The 22,257-nt window shown below is 34.2% G+C and overlaps 1 protein-coding gene across 2 annotated transcripts; it reads right to left on the bottom strand.

Moving 5' to 3' along the window:
- Positions 1 to 775: 775 nt before the first annotated feature.
- On the bottom strand, positions 776 to 22,023 carry LOC149804694 (hephaestin-like protein). 2 transcript variants are annotated; one of them, XM_089943138.1, is made up of 13 exons: positions 22,003 to 22,023; positions 21,446 to 21,795; positions 20,623 to 20,876; positions 19,253 to 19,465; positions 17,724 to 18,069; positions 17,086 to 17,192; positions 13,220 to 13,385; positions 10,862 to 11,136; positions 10,321 to 10,532; positions 7,337 to 7,490; positions 6,564 to 6,776; positions 3,812 to 4,028; positions 776 to 2,705 (listed from the first exon to the last, which is right to left on the bottom strand). In XM_089943138.1, exons 2-13 carry the CDS (start codon positions 21,766 to 21,768, stop codon positions 1,718 to 1,720), a joined length of 3,468 nt encoding a protein of 1,155 aa, XP_089799264.1. In that variant the 5' UTR covers positions 21,769 to 21,795; positions 22,003 to 22,023; the 3' UTR covers positions 776 to 1,717. The 2 variants fall into 2 exon arrangements, with proteins under 2 accessions (XP_089799264.1, XP_089799257.1); XM_089943131.1 differs by having other exon boundaries at positions 21,999 to 22,016.
- Between the last annotated feature and the right edge of the window lie 234 nt (positions 22,024 to 22,257).

Genomic DNA, 22,257 nt, shown 5'->3' with positions numbered 1-22,257 from the left:
TTTTCTTTTGCATGCCAAGTGAGGCTATGGCAGAGTTGTCCATACTTACCGGGAAACCTCAAGGAAAAAGTTCCAACTTCCTTTGGTAGGATAGTGATAGGAATCTACTCTTTCTTGCATAAAATTGATAGGTGTATGATAAGTACTTAAGCGGTAAAACTTAGGCAACAGGTATGCTTTGTACTGTGTTCGCTCGCATAACTCAGGCCCTATTAATAAGCATTTTATCAGTAAAATCGTCCGTCAACATCTTGCCACAACATTAGGCAGAATAAATGCTTGATAAATGTCACTGTTGAGTTCTTTCATCCCTAATGCAGGTGATATACATTTAAAAAAAACTTTTAATTTTGCATACAATGACAGAAGTAAAGGTCTGTGAGGTAACCATACACGGTGTTGTTAAGAAAACAAGAACGACTTAAACAGTCAGAATTAAATCTGATTAAAAGGGCTATTTGGAGTGACAAATAAATTCTCTCTCTCTCTCAGCATTCTTCTAGCAGGTACTAACAGGATGACCTGTCGAACATTTCGAATAAAACGATCATGTGCTAATAGAATGCCCAGAAATTATCCTTTAACAATTTCAGATTTTAAAAATGTTTCTTTTGTTTTAATCCACTTTTCTACTTATAAACACATAATATCGTATTTTTATCATATGGTGGAGTAGTGTGTTAATGGCTATTACAGTAAAAAGGACCCCATACCTTGGGCAAAAATACGTGATTTGCCTGGAGGGAGGTGCGTAAAGTAAGTGTAAACGACAGAAAATAGGAAAATATGTTTATTTTTCATTACAGTATTTTCAGACGCAATTTTAATGCATGCTTTATTGAAATACATCACATAATTAAGATTGTCACCGGTAGTACATCAAAATTAAAAAAAAAAAATTTCATGTGTATATTCTTTTGTGCGATAACAATATATATCATATAAATTAATAAAGAGAAAAAAAAACAACAATGAACAATTATTGAGCAAACGTTAGGAATAACTATCTCGCATAATTATAATTATCTTCGAACGTACAACAAAACTAAAAAGGAAAGTTTGTTTCTTGTATAGTCTTATTTGTGTGGAACCTACACAGACAGAGATAATATGTCGAAGTGATCGCTGAAGGAGAGCGCATTCGACCACTCGGCTGCCTGGATCACAAATGTTGATTCTTACATAGACACTAGAGGCTATCGTATCAACATTATGTGTGTAGCAATAATAGATATCGTTAACTCACTATGTCTTCAAAAGGTTATTCTCACCTGAGAACTATATCGGTTCTTTTCATCTCTGGATACGTACACTACAACATATTTTGCTTCCATATTCATTCTCTTTGGCCTTTTTAAACTTTAAGATAATAGATTTTTAACATACGCAATTTCATCCCAGAAGGAGATGGAATGATAAATTAATCAATGAGGAAATTAATATCAATACAATATGTTCACTCATCCATCCATTCCTTCAACCATCAATCATGCATATAAAGATTCATCCGATTATTGGCAATAGGTCGAGTAGGAAGTAATTTTCCATTTACGCTAATTAGCTGTTGCATTAATGACATCTTCAGCTGAAACATTTTACATGACAGCTATTTTCCCCAATGTATTGCGATATAATATGGTTGACACACAGAAATTGACGTGCTTCTGCTCACAAAAAGATTTACAAGTTTTAATTAAAACTGCATTTTTATTATTTACTATCCGTAAATGGCATATGTTGCCTGCATACCGGCCTCCATGTGAGTCGACACATGACAATGTATAAGCCATTCGCCGGGGTTGCTAGTCACCATCTCAACTACCTCAGTGGTGGTGGGGAACACCTCAACAACGTCGGAAAGGTGGTCTATATTGGTTCTGTGGATATACGTCTGTCCGTGAAAATGAGCTGTATGTACATCCAAAGAGGAACCGAATCCTATAATGTACCATGCAATTTTTTCATTAACATACATCTCTAGACCTTTAAGATTCCCATAAATACGGCCATTGATGACGTTCTTTTGATTGCTTTGCATAAATAAAGCGTCACTGGGGTTAACTCGATTGGGAGCGTAGGTAGCAATGTTGTCTTTTAGATACCAGCTGAGATTTTCATCTAAGATCTGAAATATCATAAAAAATTCCCTGTCGTACGGACAAAGTCTTGACGACTTGTCTCTTCTACATTCCGCCATACCGGGACCACCTCTTTTATAGTTGTCCTTGCTGTCTGCAAGATAGTTGGTTTTGTAGATAACAATTGGACCAAGAAGTCCTGTATTCATATCCTTTACAGGTTCAATGTGGGAATAGTATGGCCAGACGACAGAATTCCCGCCAGTTGTGGTAGGCCCTGCCCTATCTGGTACGTCCCATGTGTACGTATAAGTAGACCCCGGAGCAACAGAGTCGTCTGAATGAACTGTGGAATTGTCTTGATACCCGACTCCTTCGTTATCTTTTGTGTAAAGAACTCCATGCGGATGAATGGAATAGGATCTAGTTGCTTTATTCTTAAAGACCACCTTAATTTTGTCTCCAACTTCTGCCCTGATTACTGGCCCGATAAATCCCAAATGTTCTTCTTCCGACTCACGTACTTTCTGTGTACTGAATGTGCAGTCTGTGTATTCCCTGTACACGGCCTTTTTGTAGCTGCTTCCTATAAATACGTCATTGTCTCGCACGTAGATTTCACCAGGCCTGAATATAAAAATTAATATCATGAAGTAAAATTCAGAAAAGAATGCATATGTGCTATCTTTTAGGTATAGAAAACTTCGTTTAGTGTCTTGTTGGCAGGTAATATTTTGGCTAATATTTGGTCGCTATATAACCGACGAAGTAAATATACCACTATTAGGCGATTTCGATTTTATCTTAGAGAAGACATTTCATGTTGCCACATAAAAAGAGTATTGTTTTTCAAGAAGGAATACCCTGTCAGCGTGAGATCGTTCTGTGTAAACACGGGAGCAGCCATTTTCCTCCACGATATTGTCTTTGCTATTGATAGTTCCAAAATAAGACGATTCACTTTCAGAATCGTGCAATGTTCAGTTTGATTAGCTATTAAAAAGGTCACGGATTTAAACCCCAATGAGATCTTTGTCAGACCCAAAGAGATCTTTGTCCAACCCCTAAAAAGTCTTTTTCAGACCCCAAAGAGATTATTGTCAGATCATTATAAAGTGCTAACAAAAAGGCGTAAAAGTGTTAATATAAGACATCCGACAAAAACTTCAGTTCTCCAAATGGCTCCTTATCAATAATTATTACTATTTCAACTGTTTAATCATTCTATAATTAGGTGATCGTATTATATGTTTCCAGTTTTGCGACTGGTTAAAACATCAAATGCATCAGTTTGGTAAGACAACTGCTGTTACTTCTAAAGCATGAGTTTCCCTATTAAAAAATGAAACCATCATGTCCACAGAGAATAATCATTGGTATTATCAGCAAGTTGTTGTCATATATTCTCTTGTAACCACCATAGCTCAATTATTGTTAGACCATTAGCCCTGAGAGAATCATCGGACCATGTATGTGCCTTTTATTATTGCTTTGCCTCCAATGCAATAAGGTATCACCAAAGGATAAAAACGTCTACGAAATTTAGACTTAATATCTAAATATTTAAGTAGCTGACTTACTGACTACATTCGTCTATCCATCTTTACTTTTCCATCTATCCTGCATATCTATATGGTTGAATACATAAAATGCACGGATACATGCATGCATACACACAAGCGCACATCACTGGACACACACACGCACACACACACACACACACACACACTTACGTATTTGGATCAGTCAGGTTATCTCCTTTAATCAAGGTTCTCTTGAGAGGCGCATAGTCCCACACAATCTCTTCTGCTGCAATGTAATAAGTTCGGATTTTTCCCCGGAAAGGCCCACTAACACTTCCGGTCGCTCTCCCGCAAGATTCAACATTATACAAAACCTTCATTCCTGTCTGATAATGGAAACTCGTGCGGCAAACCAAAGCCCATTTACCTAGATGGAAAGCAAGAGATACGTGTTACAATGATAACGTGCATTAATTATGCAACTATTTTATTATTCTTTAATTGAAATTTTTTGTATCTTATTTGACTGAAATGCTATGCTCATTGGAGAAAAAATATGTATCAAAGGTTCTTAAAATATCAAGTTTACTGCTGCGTATAGTAGTGATGTATTAATCCATGACCTTAATAGGTAATACTAAAAATACTGCCTACTATAAAACAAAAAATAACTTTGTGAAACGATACTGAATGCATTTTATAGGATAAAATCAATTTCACAAATATTAGTATATTCGTTTGTTTGTTGTTGGTTTTTTTTTTTTTTTTTTTTTTTTTTTTTTTTGTATGGTTGTATAAACTGTTCATATACCTTCACATCAGTTTTCATTCCAGTCGATTATATAATATGTATTACTGTATAATTATTTTCACACGAAGTCACGTGATAATATTTGTGGAGGAATGGTAATTTGCAGCTTTTATTAATGATCGAAAGAGAGTTTGTAACGGAGAAATTAAGCCATTCTTCGCCAAAATCCACAAAAGCGCATAAAAACTATGTGAATTTAAACAAATCCGCTTGTGTGGTTCGCCTTAGTGCATCACCTACTTCTGCCGTTTTATACTTTTTACTTCCAAAAGCATTACAAAAGGCCCTGTAGCTACCAAAGATATATATGAAAGGAAAAGATTAGAATATAATTTCAAAAAATAACTTGGTGACCTCAATTTCTCCGACCTACGATTTCCATTTTAAATCATAATATATGCTCGTTGCAATCCATTAACCAGACAATTCTCAAATCTCTTATAATCCAGCACTGTTGTTGTGGAGCTGTTCAGTGCTTTGTTAAGGCTATCGGTTATCATGTGTTATCATTGATCATTGCTGTGCCATTGGGGCGATGACATGTACGAAGGAATGGAATTTCCTATTTTCAATGAACTCAGAATACAGATGTTTTATTCTTTGACAGTGTTTGTTGATCTTGATATTAGCTCTGTCACAAAAAGTTGAAACGAAAAGGTGAATAAAATTCTTGCAACTTTGATGAACGGCTACATAACTTTAATGAGCGATTACACACCTTTGATGGGTGGCTACAAACCTTTAAGGGTGGCTACACATCTTTGATAGGTGGCTGCACACCTTTGAAGATCTGATGATTTTTTCCCCAAAGTGTTTTTTTTATATTAAAAAAATCACAATTTAGAAGCAGCCAAAGAAAAATTCATTTTTCTGCTGATATACGTACCACCCATTGAATCAAATACTTATGGAGTCTTGAAAACATTAGTTTTTAAATCTGGTTTTCAGAGGGCTGAAAATTAAGGGGCACCATGGCATCCTATCTATCTATCTATCTATCTATATATATATATATATATATATATATATATATATATATATATATATATATATATATATATATATATATATATATCCTAAGCGCTTTCGACTCTTAATGAGTCTTTTTCAAAGGCAAATACAAAACATATACAAGACAAACAATTAAAATAGACAAACCGTTGTCTTTGTAAAACTTTACATGACTAGACTATGACTTGTTGCGGATGCTGAAAGATATTTTATATTGACCTCGATGAGTCATAGTGTCATCTGTTCTTTTATGTAATTTTATGTACGCGCAAATTATATCCCGGATATTTCATTGTTATAATTGTAATTATAGGTTATTGGGTGACTAATAAGCAAATTTAGATAATTATTGAAAAGAGAACATGCCTGCTGCAAAAAGGTACTTTTATTTGAGAATGGCTGTCTTTTTCTAGTCTTCTTGGTTTAAACCGCTTGGTTTCAACGTTCTAAGGCGGCGTATTCAGTAAGTTTCTTTCTTTCCTGGTTTCGGAACTATTTGGGGTTGTGAGCAAGTGCTATAAGTGTTATATCACTGAAAGTGTGGCCATGGGAGAAGAAGAGTTCTGCGATTGGGCTTCTGTACAGCTTCATTGTCATCCAATCAGATCTATGAAGGTTGATCCTTTTGTGTAGCTTTTCAGTTTCTCCGAAATACTGGATGCTACAGATCTTACATGTGATGAGATACATTACATTCTCTGTTTTGCACGTTTTGTTTGATCCATCGATTTCTAGGTCAATATATGACGCTATGGCTCATCGATTTCCAGGTCAATATAAAATATCTTTCAGCATCCGCAACAAGTCATAGTCATGTAAAGTTTTATAAAAGACAACGGTTTTTCTGTTTTATTTGTTTGTCTTGTCTATGTTTTGTATTTGCCTTTGAAAAAGACTCATTGAGAGTCGAAAGCGCTTAGGCTAGCTATATACTAATTTTGCACTGTTCGTAGTCAGTTTTTTACATTTATCTTAATTAATCCCTGACAAACGTGATCCCTTGCTGGATCCAGTGCACCTGAAAGGACTGTTATTCGTCATATGATTTATATTCTTTATATATATATATATATATATATATATATATATATATATATATATATATATATATATATATATATATATATATATAATACTAACCAACATTATCTGTGTCCATGATACCAGTAAAAGAAGTTCCAGGAATGACTACGTTTGAGTCGCGGTTCACCTGGTTTATCTGCAACGTATTGCCGTGGTAATTTACTCCATGCATATCGAAGCGCCCCCCTTGTCCAATAACATACCATGCGACCCTTTGTCCCACGCACATATTAAGTCTGGGCATCGTTCCGAACATATAACCATTAATAGCTGAAAAATATACAAATTCAATATGATTTTAAAATGTTCGCTAGTGGTGAGATTTAATATATATATATATATATATATATATATATATATATATATATATATATATATATATATATATATATATATATATATATATATATATATATATATATATATATTAGACGTTAATCTGAATGAAATTTTATTTATCTACGATATAAAAAAATACTGAAATTGGATCCAATGCTTTCGAAATCATAATCATCATGCCAATGACCTGGAAGGGAAAAAAAAATTCATTTATTTCTTACTCTTTCTTAGAAAAATTTTTTTTTATGATGCGTTTCCTTCGATATAAGGAGGGTGAAACGTTTCGCCAATATAGTTTCTTCTTGGAGATCTTGGTATCTCTATGCTTAATTTAGAAAAATAGCGCTGTTCCTATATTTATTTCGACTCTACTATTAAACTTCTAAATGACGTATCTGTTTAATTGTATAATTTATATAATATTAGATCAGAATTGCCATTAGCAAGTTATTGTACACAACTTCTATTGCTGAATTCAGAAATTTATCTACCGTGACGTCTGTTAGCTCCAGTAAAACCGGCGTCATTTTTGTTGAAAGTTGTTGGATCCGAATGGGTGTAAGTCAAAATATTTTCATCTAGGTACCACGAAAAAGTCTCGTCAAAGGTAAAGAAGAGGATGGAAAACTCTTTATCGATGCCTCTCTGGAAGAAAAAAGCAGGGTCATTAAATATAAACTATATGCATCTTCCACAGTGACAGGGTCATTAAATATAAACTATAAATATATTTCATGGAGACATGGTCATTAAATATAAATTATGTGCATATTCCACAGTAACAGGGTCATTCAATATAAACTATGTGCATATTCCACAGTGACAGGGTCATTCAATATAAACTATGTGCATATTCCTCAGTGACAGGGTCACTCAATATAAACTATGTGATATTCCACAGTGACAGGGTAATTAAATATAAACTATGTGCATATTCCACAGTGACATGGTCATTCAATATAAACTATGTGCATATTCTACAGTGACAGGGTCATTCAAAATAAGCTATGTGCATATTCCACATTGACAGTGTCATTCAATATAAACTATGTGCATATTCTCAGTGACAGGGTCACTCAATATAAACTATGTGATATTCCACAGTGACAGGGTAATTAAATACAAATTATGTGCATATTCCACAGTGACAGGGTCATTCAATATAAACTATGTGCATATTCCTCAGTGACAGGGTCACTCAATATAAACTATGTGATATTCCACAGTGAGGGTAATTAAATATAAACTATGTGCATATTCCACAGTGACAGAGTAATTAAATATAAACTATGTGCATATTCCACAGTGACAGGATCATTCAATATAAACTATGTGCATATTCCTCAGTGACAGGGTCACTCAATATAAAATATGTGATATTCCACAGTGACAGGGTAATTAAATAAAAGCTATGTGCATATTCCAAAGTGACAGGGTAATTAAATATAAACTATGTGATATTCCACAGTGACAGGGTAATTAAATAAAAACTGTCATATTCCACAGTGACAGGGTAATTAAATATAAGCTATGTGATATTCTACAGTGACAGGGTAATTAAATAAAAACTATGTGCATATTCCACAGTGACAGGGTAATTAAATATAAACTATGTGATATTCCACAGTGACAGGGTCATTCAATATAAAATATGTGCATATTCCAGTGACAGGGTCATTCAATATAAACTATGTGCATATTCCTCAGTGACAGGGACACTCAGAATAAACTATGTGATATTCCACAGTGACAGGGTAATTAAATATAAATTCTGAGTATATTCCAAATTTTGAAGCTGTCTGCAAGAACTTTTCAGTCATATATCGTTTTCGATCCAATAGTGAAAATAAAATATTTTATTTTTAATCTTGGATTAAATACTGACATGAATGACAGCGTCTTGACATAATATAGACAATATCTAATCCAGGTCCATATCAATTTTATGCCTTTTCACCTCTGACGCCCAAGGTAAATGGTTGCTTTCTTGCCAATCGCATAAAATGACTTGATAAACTTTCTAATCATTACCGCCAATTATACTATAACTATTTTTCGAGCCATCTAGGGTCCCACCAATAATCATAGCAGGAGTTAATAAACAAACTTGTTAAATTTGATATGACTGAAGCTAAAGTCTGTTTGGTCATGGTTGCTTATTAACTTTTCTATCGGAACTCTTCATGGTTCCTTGAATCAGGCATCTTGACTTCTTGCTATATATATATATATATATATATATATATATATATATATATATATATATATATATATATATATATATATATATATATATATATATATATATATATATTCCAAAAAATTGTTTTTTGCGGACTGACGTCGTTCTTGTTGTTGTTGTTTTCGTTGTTGTTTTCAGCACAAGATATGACACATATGACGGCCAGGATGACTGGTGGAGGAAGAACCTGGACAAACCCCGGGAAGAACCATCAAACCCACGGAAAGCTATTAGCAAGCTTTCTCGCATACTCATTTTGGCCGAGCTTGAGACTCGAACTCAAGAGCAGAAAGATGAGACGGAAATAATCGGTATACGCGAGCACTTTATACCACTCAGTTACCGCGGACAGAAGAAAAGTAAACCTCATCCATTCAGCTTGAAGTTTAATTTAACTGGTTTCGCTCCAATTCAATTTTATATTTTCAAGATGAAGGCGATGGTAAGTGCAGTTGAACTCAAACTATCTCCCAGAAATTGTTTACCTTTTTCAATTTAAAGCTACGTTGACCTTTCACTTTCTGAGCTCGAATCGGATTTTAGGGTAATCTTACTCTAAAGTACTGCCGGTGCATGGCAAACATAATTCAAGGTACCATTCAAAACAATCAAAAGTCAGACGGACTTCCAACACGTTTCTCAATAACCATAATTGGGATATATATTTAAAAAACACACACGCCGAAAATTCTGTGCAATTAGTTTCGCATATAATGTATATTTCTTCAGATACAAAATGTTTTGAAAGAAACGGATGACGTCTTTTTACTTTAAATTAGCAATTACCATAACCATAAGAAACAATCCGCATGTGAAGTTTGGTAAATTTATGTTCAGTAAATATCAAATAGGAGCACGAAAACCAATCTATTTCGTCATATCAGTGACTTCGACCGTTGACTTTAGCTCCAGAATGTATAGATTTTATTTTATCCTTAATGACAACTCTCCTGCGTAGTTTAATTTAGGTATAAAAAGAATAAGTCACCTTAATGGTCAGATTTTTTTATATAAACTACTACAAGAGATACGGACGTATAGACAAACAGACAAGTAATGTTATATTATATGCGAGCGTTTATGTGAAAATTGTATTAGTTTCTTTGTAACAAAAACATGTTAAGAATACTAAATTTTATTCTGATCTAGGTTTGAAAATATTATTTTCTTGTGTATATGGTGACAGTTTGGTCCTTAGAAAATTAAGAAAATTACTTTTAATAAAAATCATACCGGCATTCCGTTGGCCCTCAATATCCCTCGCTTGCACACCACAAGCGGACCAATAAGGCCCGAATTCAGGTCTTTAAGAATGTTGACAGCGGAATGATACATGTGTGTAATACAGTCCGTGTCGTCTGCTGTTGGGGCTACTCCGCTTGTGACTCTGAAGTGGTAGGTAATGAGGTCACCAGGACTGGCTACTTTACCACTTAATACACCGCCTGAAAAAAAATAGTTGTGTAAAGATAGGTTCAAATCATATTCAGGAGAAATTGAGCCATTTTGCTTCGCTTTGAAGGTCAAGGTAAACCATACATTAAGAAAATCGCGAAGTCTGTCAGTCTCGCGACTGAATTATATTGATTTTAATTCAATAACTAATTAAAACAAAAACACATATGGTATAAATTCAATGCTAAATTGATTCTATATTACAAAGTGCGTTTAAATTATCAGTTTGATTCATATACAACAATCTGATAACTTTACAGAAGAATCAAAAGATTATGTTTCAGATGGGAAAGTCAGAACACATTCTGCATATACCTACTCTCAGTTTTGTAGAATCCACCCTCTTCAGATTTATTAAATTCGACGCCGTATGGGAGGATTGAATAATTTCTTGTCGCAAGGTTCTTAAAGACAATACTGATCTTGTCTCCGACTTCTGCCTTGATTAATGGACCGAGGATCCCCAAATGTTCTTTTTCCGGTGTTAGCGGTAACTTGGTGGTGAACGTGCTGTCCGTATATTCCACATATTTGGCCTTTTTATACTTTCCACCTATCCTGGTGGCACTAGGTGTAAAATACCCTGCCGATGTGCTGGAAAACAATGCAGATCATTAATATTATCGTAGACAAAGAAAGTGTTGCCTGTTTTATTTTGAAATTAAATATGTATTTGTAGTTTTAGAGCCGGAGAGAGACATAACACTGTGCATCTTATTCATATACCTTTAATGGTTTTAAACCGATTGTTCACACCTTTACATGAGATGTGTATATATCAAACACGAGCATTAACTGAATGAAAGATTATTAATTCAGCTAATGAAATTGCAAACCCAAACAACCGCATTGTTCCGACCCATTTCTTCTCCCAACCATCGTTTCCAAATCAGATCACTAGTTTGATATACTCAGTACTTATTTCCAATTCCATTTCTACTCATACGCTTGAGGGAGTCAGGAAGGAATGTCCAAAAGAGAAATAAGGCATACGTATATTTAGCGTTATTTGTGTATTTAATATTTGTCAAGTACATCGATATCAATATCAGTCATATATAACACAGAGACATACGGTGCAGTTTATAATTTTATAATTCGGGTGAACCTTTAGTTACTAAGAATCAATTCTATGAAGTAACAAATACGTTTAGTCAAAGACAGGTTTCAAAGACATCAAAGCTCTTATTACAAAATCCCTTCGCCCGTAAAAGGCAATATTTGCAGTTCTGGAGATACTGATTGATATACTTAACGTGTGTGTGTGTGTGTGTCTTTATTATTATTATTATTATTATTATTCGAACTGTAAAACCTTTCTGTTTGATTATTGATGCGTCAACGTACCAGTGATCATTACATGCTTCGACGGGCTCGTAGACCTAACAGGTATCTTGTGACAGACAAACTTACGTCAGTTTGTGGTTGTATCAATTTTGTTCAGGGTATATGCATAGGTGTAAAATATGTAAATGCATTTAAACTAAATATGATTAAATCTTTCTCTGTCTTTTGTTCTGTTCTAATTTGCCGCAACGGTACGATTCCTTGCGTGTGTGTGTGAACAACAGCCATGACAAATTCCTACGCCATGACAATAAAGCCCAGGGCCTGGTCGGGTCAAGTGTTGGAGGAGGGTTTCCACAATTTTGAAAGGGCACCAACGCAAAAGTCTAGGTGTCCATTTACTCAAAATGTGCATTATACCCAATAAACATACGCAAGAATTAAATGATAGCCAAATTTCAAGTACAAGCGACTGTAAGTTTGTGTGTTTGTACGTTTTTATAGCGGGGGTGGAGGGTCCGGAAATCTAGGATTTGGAACGGGCTAAAAAAAAAAAAAAACTACTCTTAATTCTCAACTTGAACTTCAATGACACTTACACATATGTTTCCAAACTGAAATCAAGTTGGTTACTTATTCCTTATTCCCGATTCAATAACGAATAAATAACCAGTTACAAATTTATTAACGAATAAGTAAATGGTTACTTCAACCAGTTTAAAATCAAGTTGTCTACTTATTCCTTATTCCCTATACAATACCACTTATTGCTGATTAAAAGAAATCCTACCTCAAATCTGAACACTCTTCAGGGCACTAATTGCTATTAAGTACGCAGCTTTATATATCTGGTATGGAAAGAACACTCGTGTTTCTCCGGCTGGGTTAGAATAATAGAAATGAATGCCCTCAAGAGTGTTCGGGTTTGATGTAGGATTTCTTTTAATCGGCAATCAGTAAATGGTGACCAATTACTTATCGAACTGGAAATATGGAATAAATAGCCACCAGGATGTGAAAAAGGAATAAGAAGCCAACTGTATGTGAGAATGGTTGGATTGGGAATATGTATCTGGTTACTTATTCCTGATTGAATCGATAACTGATGCCCGCTTCCTGATTCAATCGGGAATAAGGAATAAGTAACTAACTAGATGTCGGTCGTTTCTTAAAGGTTTGGAAGAATTTCGGGGTGTGGTATTCATGGCCAGATGCGGGCATGCAAAGTTTTACGTCCTATAGTGTTTCTGAGTCCATTTAAAATAAAGAACTGAACGCAATCCAGAAAAATGGAAACGTTATCTCAATTCGGTCTCCTATGTACGATGCGGCAAGTCTATATCCAAACCTATGTGATTTAAATAGAATGTCACGCAATTCTTTTGCATACCTTCCAGTATCATTCAAATTGCCACCGTCAAACATGTTTAATCCTCCTGGACCGTAGTCCCACTCCACTTCCTCTGCCGCTATGTAATATGTTCTTAATGTACCGACAAAAGGTATGGGTGGTCTATACAATCCAGGCTCAACGGTCAGAAATGCAGTCATTCCACCTGGAAATAATATTTCATACTTGAGTTTTAAATTGTCAATTATCAAATGATTCACAGTGAACAAGAACATTTTATATTTATATTATTTTTTAAAATATTTGTAGCGTCTCTACCATATCTGAGAGAGAGAGAGAGAGAGAGAGAGAGAGAGAGAGAGAGATGACAAAGTTGTGTCCCCTCTAAGTTTTAGGGCTTCAGAATTTAAACATGGCCATAGTGCAGTGAGAACAGACTAATACTTTTTTCGATCTATATATCTTAAGTCCATCCAGGCCAGAAAAATTGCAGCTGAAAAATTAACGCAGAATTTTAATATTGAAAGTTGGACGGAAAACGTGTTAGCTTTAAATGGGGCGGGATAAAGTTATGGACTTTGGTGTTAATTATCCAGCCGTATATTTGATCATGTTTTAAACTGTTCAATCACATGCACAAACAATATGAAAAAGTTAACCTGAAGCTTTCGTCATCGTACTAAGGACTCGTCAATACACCGATTTAATCTCTACTCACTGTTAACGGTTCAGTAAGTCACACAAACAATATAAAGCAAGGTAACCTGAAACTTTCGTTCTCCAACTAAGGAATTTAACATCAGCGGACTGATTTAATACTTAATTAAGTAGGAGAACGAAAGACTAAAGTTAGATTTCTCTATATCGTTTGTGTATGTGATTGAACAGTTTAAAACAGTATCAAATATGAATAATAATACTACACAGTTCAGTTTTCACCAAAGTATGCAACCCAGTAATACTGAGCGTCATGACGAAGACTGAGTATTGTGAACATATAAATTCTACTCGTGTAGACCGAACAAGTAATCTTTATTTGTCTCTAGGCATAATGACGGCAAAGCTATGAGAGCCGAGTTGAACATCTGTTATGTTGTACGTGAGCTGTATGCTATGATAGCTATCCACTAAAAAACTCGGTTTAAATGCTTTTGATTGCAAGCAAGCCCTAATATATACATTGTCATAACGGATGCACGTGTCTGGTATATTTCCTTTCGACTGCTGCAATGAACCCCATTATATATATATATATATATATATATATATATATATATATATATATATATATATATATATATATATATATATATATATATATATATATATATATATATATAATCATATGGAGAATAACACCATAGGTGGCCTGTAACTGTCAGACCATTTGTAGAACTGGAATGTCAACATCGTATATTACCATAACTCCCATAAAAATGAGTTTTGTGATTTTCTTTTAAATTCACATATCCATTTATCTTTGTCTTTTTAATACATTTGCAAGCATATTCAAACTTGACAAAGTTTTATTTTGCACATGAATATATATATTTCAAATAGTTTCTGGCGAGTTGTAAAAGTTCTACTAATTGTAGTTAAAATTAAGTTCTAACCCTATGATATTCACAACCATTCTTACAAAGCGAATCGAATCAACAGAACTTTTCAACAACAAAAGTTTAAACAACAGCAGCAGCAACAACAACAACAGAAGCAACAACCAATGGATAAAAAGAAACAACAAAAACAAGAACCGAATGAGAGAAAAATGAAACACAGCAGAACCAACAACAAAAGAAAATGCAAGCGACAGAACAACAACAAAAATAACAACAGAAACAACAACAAAAGAAGCAGAAAGGAGAAACGTAAGATGAAATAGGACAACAGAAACAAAAAGAAAACCCAAGTAAAGCATTAACGAATGAGCAGAAAAAAGAACAGAGAAAAAGAACCAAGAAAGCGAAACCATCTACAAGTCAAAAACCAGAAACAGAACATTTAAAAACTACCTCATAAGAGAGTGAAAGGAAAATTAAAAAGATTTACAAGCTATCGTACGATGAGGAACTTGACCTAGAAAAAACATATGATATAATTGAGATGTCAAGTCTAACTGAATTGGAAAATGAAAAATCTGGAGTGTGATTGCATATATGTCGTTTCCGCTTTCATTGGTTGTGACATTTTCTTTTCTGTTTTCTTCATTTTCAAACCATGAACTCTGATGCAGCTACTTCATTTTGCATACTTCGAATCTGCTTTTTGGATTCTTCGTCTGCACTGCAGATAGCCATTGCTTTTTTAATGTCAGTTGATCTTCTCGTAAAAGTCTTTCTTTTACTTTATCAGAATCAGTCACACAGACAATTCTATCTCTAATCATTTCATCCTATGGATTTTCAAATTTGCAGTTCTTTGCAATCAATTTAATTTAAGCTGAGTTTTTCCATGATGTCACAATTAACACATAAACATGTGCATCCAAATTTCAGTATTGTTATGGAGATATAATTCTTAATGGTATAAATCCAAGTTATTCCAAAATTTTCACTTATGAAATCATGTTATGTTTTGTTAAGTAACACAAAATATGATTTGGTCTAACTACTTTAATGGCAAGATTACAACTGTCTCAAAACAGAGAAAACACGCGCACGCTAATTTTTCACGCTAATGTTATCAAAAGACATTTATATAGGATTACAACTGAGTGAGAGTCTGGAACTGACCTTAGGTGACTGCCAGACCATTTGTAGCAACAAAATGTTAACACCGTATATTAGCACAATATATATATAACTTAAAATGAAACGGGACAATCATAGTTAAGATTGTTACAACTAATTTCGCATAATGTCGCTGAAGCTTCAGCTGTCATAAAAATATGATTAGATTTGTTAAGACTTAAATGCGGATTGGATCGCAATGAGAGGTTCGCCATCTATGTCAGCAACTTGCCTCTTGCAGACTTCGGTCAAAATCTTTAAGCATCGTCATCAATACTCACATAGTAGTATTTATCCTTGATTTTAGTTCACCTGTGTTACGAACTGAAGTCCCGTTTCATTCAGTATGCATGTGAGATACAGACATTTGTATATTAAAGACCAGGATACCAAACCAATCAGTCGCTAGAAGGGCCTATATTGTATACTCGCTTATAAGTCGGGTCTAACTTAAAGCAATATGTATTCTGATCAGCCGTGGCATAATGCGCCAGTAGACATGGAGCTATGTTGTTTGTTCTATTGGTTACTCCTAACAAACTGAAACAGACCCAGATCTGCCGGTGCATGATGCGACGAAAGATCTATGTGCAGTTTGCAGTTGTGCTCGACTTATGAGAGAGTACAACTGGTAGGTGTCTAAGTTATTCATGAACTGTGATTGGTCGAATATGTGGAAATTACTTACCTAAAAGTCTAAAACAAAATTTAACTTCCAAAGCACCTACTGGTCAATCTTGTAATTTAGTAAATAGCAGGCTAATCGCCCTCCCCTACTGCAGTCGCTGAACAATGACAGGTGAGATGGAGTTGTCATCGTAGTCTTGGATTTAACACCTTTTATTAGCGCAAGATATGCTTCACAGGTGAATCACTGTCAGGTAGCTTCCAGTGGCAAATACATGGTCTTATTACATGGGGCAAGTGATTCTGCAATGCCACATGTGTGTGAATTTAAAAACAAAATTATTTCCATGATGGAGAGTTTAAGTAAAGCAATAGGTAGAGTAATTGTCCGACGGTCATTCTAATATCTGTGAATCACAAGTGAAATAACATACTGTCAATGTAACTCTATTTTCAAGTAATTAACTACTCTGGGAAAAATGAAGAAACTTATCAAACTTAGGAAACTGCATTTTTCATTATATTTAGTTATATAAGTTGGTCACTCACCGGGAAAGTCATCAGTGTTTCTGGAAAATATTAGCCATCTTCCGACGTTCACTGGTTGCATCTGTGCCGTCACGAATGATGCAGGAAATATGTTCAAGTTGGATACTCTGCAAATACAATAATAGAATGTTTAAGAAACTGTATACTGTACACTAAATTATCAAAGCATTTTGAAGAGTTAAGTTAAGGGAAGAAAACACTGACTTAAATGAGTTATCAGAAGTTTAAAGAATTATAATTTTGTCGTTTCAAAATGAAATCAATATGCTTGCACTTCGTCACTTTACATTTTTTTTAAATGTCCCAGCCATTCATATTTGCACATTAATCTGTAACGATCATATTTATATTAATCTGTTACCGCCATATTTATAGTTTCCTTTGAAAAAAAAAATAGAATACATTGTTCGAATGAGCAAGACATGGAAATAAAGCTGTGCTAAGATGGAAATAAAAATGAAATAAATCGAAGTGAAGAAATTCATGGAAAAAAAAGATATCGCATAAAAAAGAAACAATGTTGTTCCTAATAATGTAATTTTAATTGTTCGTATCTATGTGATTCCAGTGTTGAATTTATTAGTTAGAAAAAGTGGATTATTTAATACAAACACTTTTCATATTAAGAATGAACTCACCGTCTATTCATATACTTGAATGTTTGCCCAAGTATTGTCACTCCGTGGATACCAGACTCCAGGGACATTATATGCCAAGCCACTCTTTCGCCCTGTCTGGTAACTATACCTGGCAAATTTCCGAATATGTACCCATTGATGCTTTGCATTATGTTACTGTTAACGAAATTGACGTTGTTGGCCGCTGCTAGTGCCTCGCACGCTGTGCGATTGCCGCATTTATCAAGATTATCGTCAAACAGCCAGCTAACGGTCTCGTCCACGCTATCAAAGTACATGATATATTCTCTGTCAACATCTTTCATTCGAGGTTCTTCGAATTTGTTTATTGGCTTTGTCAGTGAGCCTGAAATTTTAAACATATGATGCTAGTTTTTAATGTTTTTTTTTATATTCAAATGTTGATATTCAAGAAAACATACCACCACTCTCCTTTCTGTTCTGCGAATTTGCAGAAGTTTCCGTTCTTATGCATAACTAGTTTCTAGTATAAGATACGTACTAATTACTAGTGTAACATACATACTAATTATAGTGTAAGATACATAATAATTACTAGTGTTACATACATAATAGGTATTAGTGTAAGATGCGTACTAATTACTAGTGCAAGATACGTACTAATTACTAATGTAAGATACGTACTAATTACTAGTGTAACATACATAATAATTATTAGTGTAAGATACTATTAATTACTAGTGTAAATACATACTAATTACTAGTGTAAGATACGTAATAATTACTAGTGTAAGATACGTACTAATTACTAATGTAAGATACGTTCTAATTGTTAGTGTAACATAATGCTAATTACTAGTGTAAGATTCGTACTAAATACTAGCGTAACATACATACTAATTATTAGTGTAAGATACGTACTAATTACTAGTGTAACATACATACTAATTACTAGTGCAAGATACGTACTAATTACTAGTGTAACATACATAAAAAGTACTACTGTAACATACATTTTAATTACTACGATAGCATTCATAATAAGTACTGCCATAATGAACATAACAATCATTACTGTGAATACATAATATTTACTATTGTAACCCACCAGGGTTCTAGAGTCAGCTAGCTTAAATTCTTAAAAATGTTAATACCACAAATTATTTTCCTAAAATAAAAAAGACCATTTAATGCTTAACAATGGGATAATTTATCAAAAGTAATTCTAAGTCAGGAGCCATGAAGCCGAGTTGTCTCAAGCGCGATCGTTGCGATCTCATCTCTGCCTGCGTGCGTTCGAGACTCAGGCTCGGCCTAAGTGGGTACATGAGATAGCTTGCCGGTAGCTTCCCGTGCGTCGATGGTTCTTCCCGGGGGTTTCCCGGGTTTTTCCTTCACCAGTTATACTACCCCCATGTATAGCCCCACAACGACATAATTCCAAAGTCATAGATAAGGAGCAATTTAAAGAAAGACACACACACACGCACACCCACACACACACACACACACACCCCACACCCACCACACACACATATATATAAAAATTATTTTTTATTTTTTCTTACCTTTTTTGCATGTAATCAGCATTCCAACGAGCCCACTATTGATGTCATGGGCTGATTGAATATGTGAATGGTAAGCCCATGCTAGACAACTCTCATCGTCATTGGTGGGCACAAAATTGCCGGTGATTTCCCACGTATACACATGCATCCCTCCGGGAGGAACTCCGTCATCTAGCTTATCGGCATTTGATGTTCCATCCAAATAGAGGGCACCTGTGTTATAAATAGCAAGTGATGATGCTGATGCTGATGTTGATACTGATAATGACAACGGTGATGATAATTACAACAAAGATGATGATGGTTGTAACAATATTATAGAAAGATATTTATTACCTTATTACTAGTGTAAAGTTATTATTATTATTATTATTATTATTATTATTATTATCGAAGAGAGGATGGGGAAGAAATAAGTAAAAGCTGTTTAGAAAAGCAGGATGTTCTATTCATTTGAACACCATGACATTTTTTATTACGTTATATTTCTGCACAATGTAATTTTCATTGTTTCTTTTTTCTATAAGTTTCATCACTTTCTCTCTTTTTCATTTTATGGTTAAACGTTGAAAAGTACTCAAATGAGTCCAAACAGTGAAAATGTGACGTAATCATATAGAAAAATGTCTGTTTTAATCCCGAATGCAATTGTTGAACTTCCTTGCATAATCAAAAATCGAAAAATGTACTTTCACCTAATGAGAGCATGAACTATATATGCCTACTTTAATGAAGTTATAAGCATTAGTCGTAGACGTTCCATGTTTCTTCATAGGACATTAATTGTGTAAAGAGAAAAGACAACTAAAAGCATATAAATTACAAACTTGATAAGCAAAGGAATACACAAAATAAACAAAGGAATACACAAAGTACAATATTAAAAGTACACTACACCAACGATGTAACATGTGGGATATGAAATGATGATGATAATAATAATAATAATAATAATAATAATAATAATAATAATAACAACAATAATAATAATAATAATAATAAGTAGTAGTAGTAGTAGTAGTAGTAATAGTAGTAGTAGTAGCAGCAGCAGCTGCAGGAGTATTAGTATTTGGCATTGTTTAATATTGCACTTAGTCCTCTTTAAGAGTTGGACACGCAAACTGTTTTTACGCATTATATATATATATATATATATATATATATATATATATATATATATATATATATATATATATATATATAACGAGCAGTGTATAATTTTTGCATAGAGATATTTTCTTCTACGAATCTTACAGCTATATTAAAAAGTGTAGTCATGAAATGTTTAAACATAATTGTTTTGATTAAATATGTAATTAAATAGAATATAGTACCAAGAAATTAAATAAAACTTATCAAAGACAACTTGCCTTCTGAGTTTTTCTTGTAGAGAACACCGTGGGGATGGACACTAAAGTTTCGACCCGTATTGTTGGCCATATTTTTGAAGACAATGACCAACTTTTCTCCCTCCTCGGCCCTGAGAGTAGGACCCAGATATCCCATCCAGCCGGGGTTAGGGATCTCTTTAGTGTAGGATTCATCAGTGTATCTTTTGTAGACCACCTTCTTGTACACCCGTCCGATCCTGTCCGTCCCTTGCTTAGCCCTGGCGTCAAATGCCCTGCAGAGACAATTTGTAAATCATATATTCTGTTAATGAGTATTATACGATAGTTCAAAACTTGTTTGCATTTTGTGATAGAACGAAAGCTATGTAATCATCGCGCACAATTACTAACACAGAACAAATATAATTAAAGAAAGAATATATTTCCATTTCTCAAGCAGAAAGTCTTTACAATTTTGTCTGCAAAGGGGTCGTTGTATTTAACACAAAGTTGTCCGCAAAGGGGTCAGTGTATTTAACACAAAGTTGACCGCAAAGGGATCAGTGTATTTAACACAAAGTTGTCCGCAAAGTGGTCAGGGTATTTAACACAAAGTTGTCCGCAAAGTGGTCATGGTATTTAACACAAAGTTGTTGTTTTGTTTTCTATGTTTTACCCTCATTCGCAAAAACTGACACAGAGGCAGGAGGACATTTTCTAATGAGTACTACCTACTTATATAAAAATGTATCGAATTGACCTATTTTTAAGATTGCGAGATTGCAAGTAATTTTAATACTAAGGACTATGTTGCATATATAGTTTTGAAATGTCATCAAATAAATAAATAAATGAAACCTACTGCTGATCCCCGTTGAACAAGTTTTGACCCGAAGGAGCGTAGTCCCAATCTATCACCACAGCAGCGAGATAGTATATCCGTGTATTTGGATTTTTCTTCTCCGTGTTCAGCTTATCAGCGACGTCACCGAATCTCCAGCCTACAGGCTCCTGGCCACCTAAAGGATTATACCTCGTTCTATGTTTCCAAATCGGAACGTTTGGTTTTCTATTGAAAAGGTAATAATTCTCATCTTCTGTTTTGTCCGTATTCCACGGCGGGGCACAAAGCCCGATGTCAATAGCTATTGTCAAGACAATCAGACAGTTCTTCAGGACACGCATATTTGGCACCGCCTCTTATTTGAATTGCTGAAGTTTAAAAAGAAACACGATTTTAAATTTTTCAATATTTTAAAACAAATTCATATCAATCAAAAAGTATACATAGCTAAATTGCAAATTAAAGATTACAAATGAAACATCTCTTTCATTTTTAAACAGCCTTAAAATTTTTGTTGCATTTGCTTTTCTGAGACTTAAAGATGTTTGAATCAGGTTGTTCTGAAACTTACTTACAATAGAGGTCTGTTAACACTCAAGAAAAATGTTCGATTTTTCTGATTTATATGTGTTTTATATAGGCCAAGTTAGATCCGTCATCTACGTAATTTTTAAAAATAAATTCCTTAATGATATGTTAGTAATTTGTAAGTTTCTATTGGATCTAGCGGCCGACAAGGAAGAAATAATGCCGCACCTACATTTTTACCTGATTATACATGTATATGAAACACATATTGGTATACCTGATCTCGGGTCAAAATGACTAAT

Source organism: Sinohyriopsis cumingii, chromosome 2 (genome assembly GCF_028554795.1).
Source record: "Sinohyriopsis cumingii isolate HCF-2022 chromosome 2, ASM2855479v2, whole genome shotgun sequence".
In the NCBI taxonomy this organism is placed as follows: Eukaryota; Metazoa; Mollusca; class Bivalvia; order Unionida; family Unionidae; genus Sinohyriopsis; species Sinohyriopsis cumingii.
The sequence above is the reverse complement of the archived record's forward strand: the minus strand, read 5'-3'. Positions and strand labels throughout refer to the sequence as shown.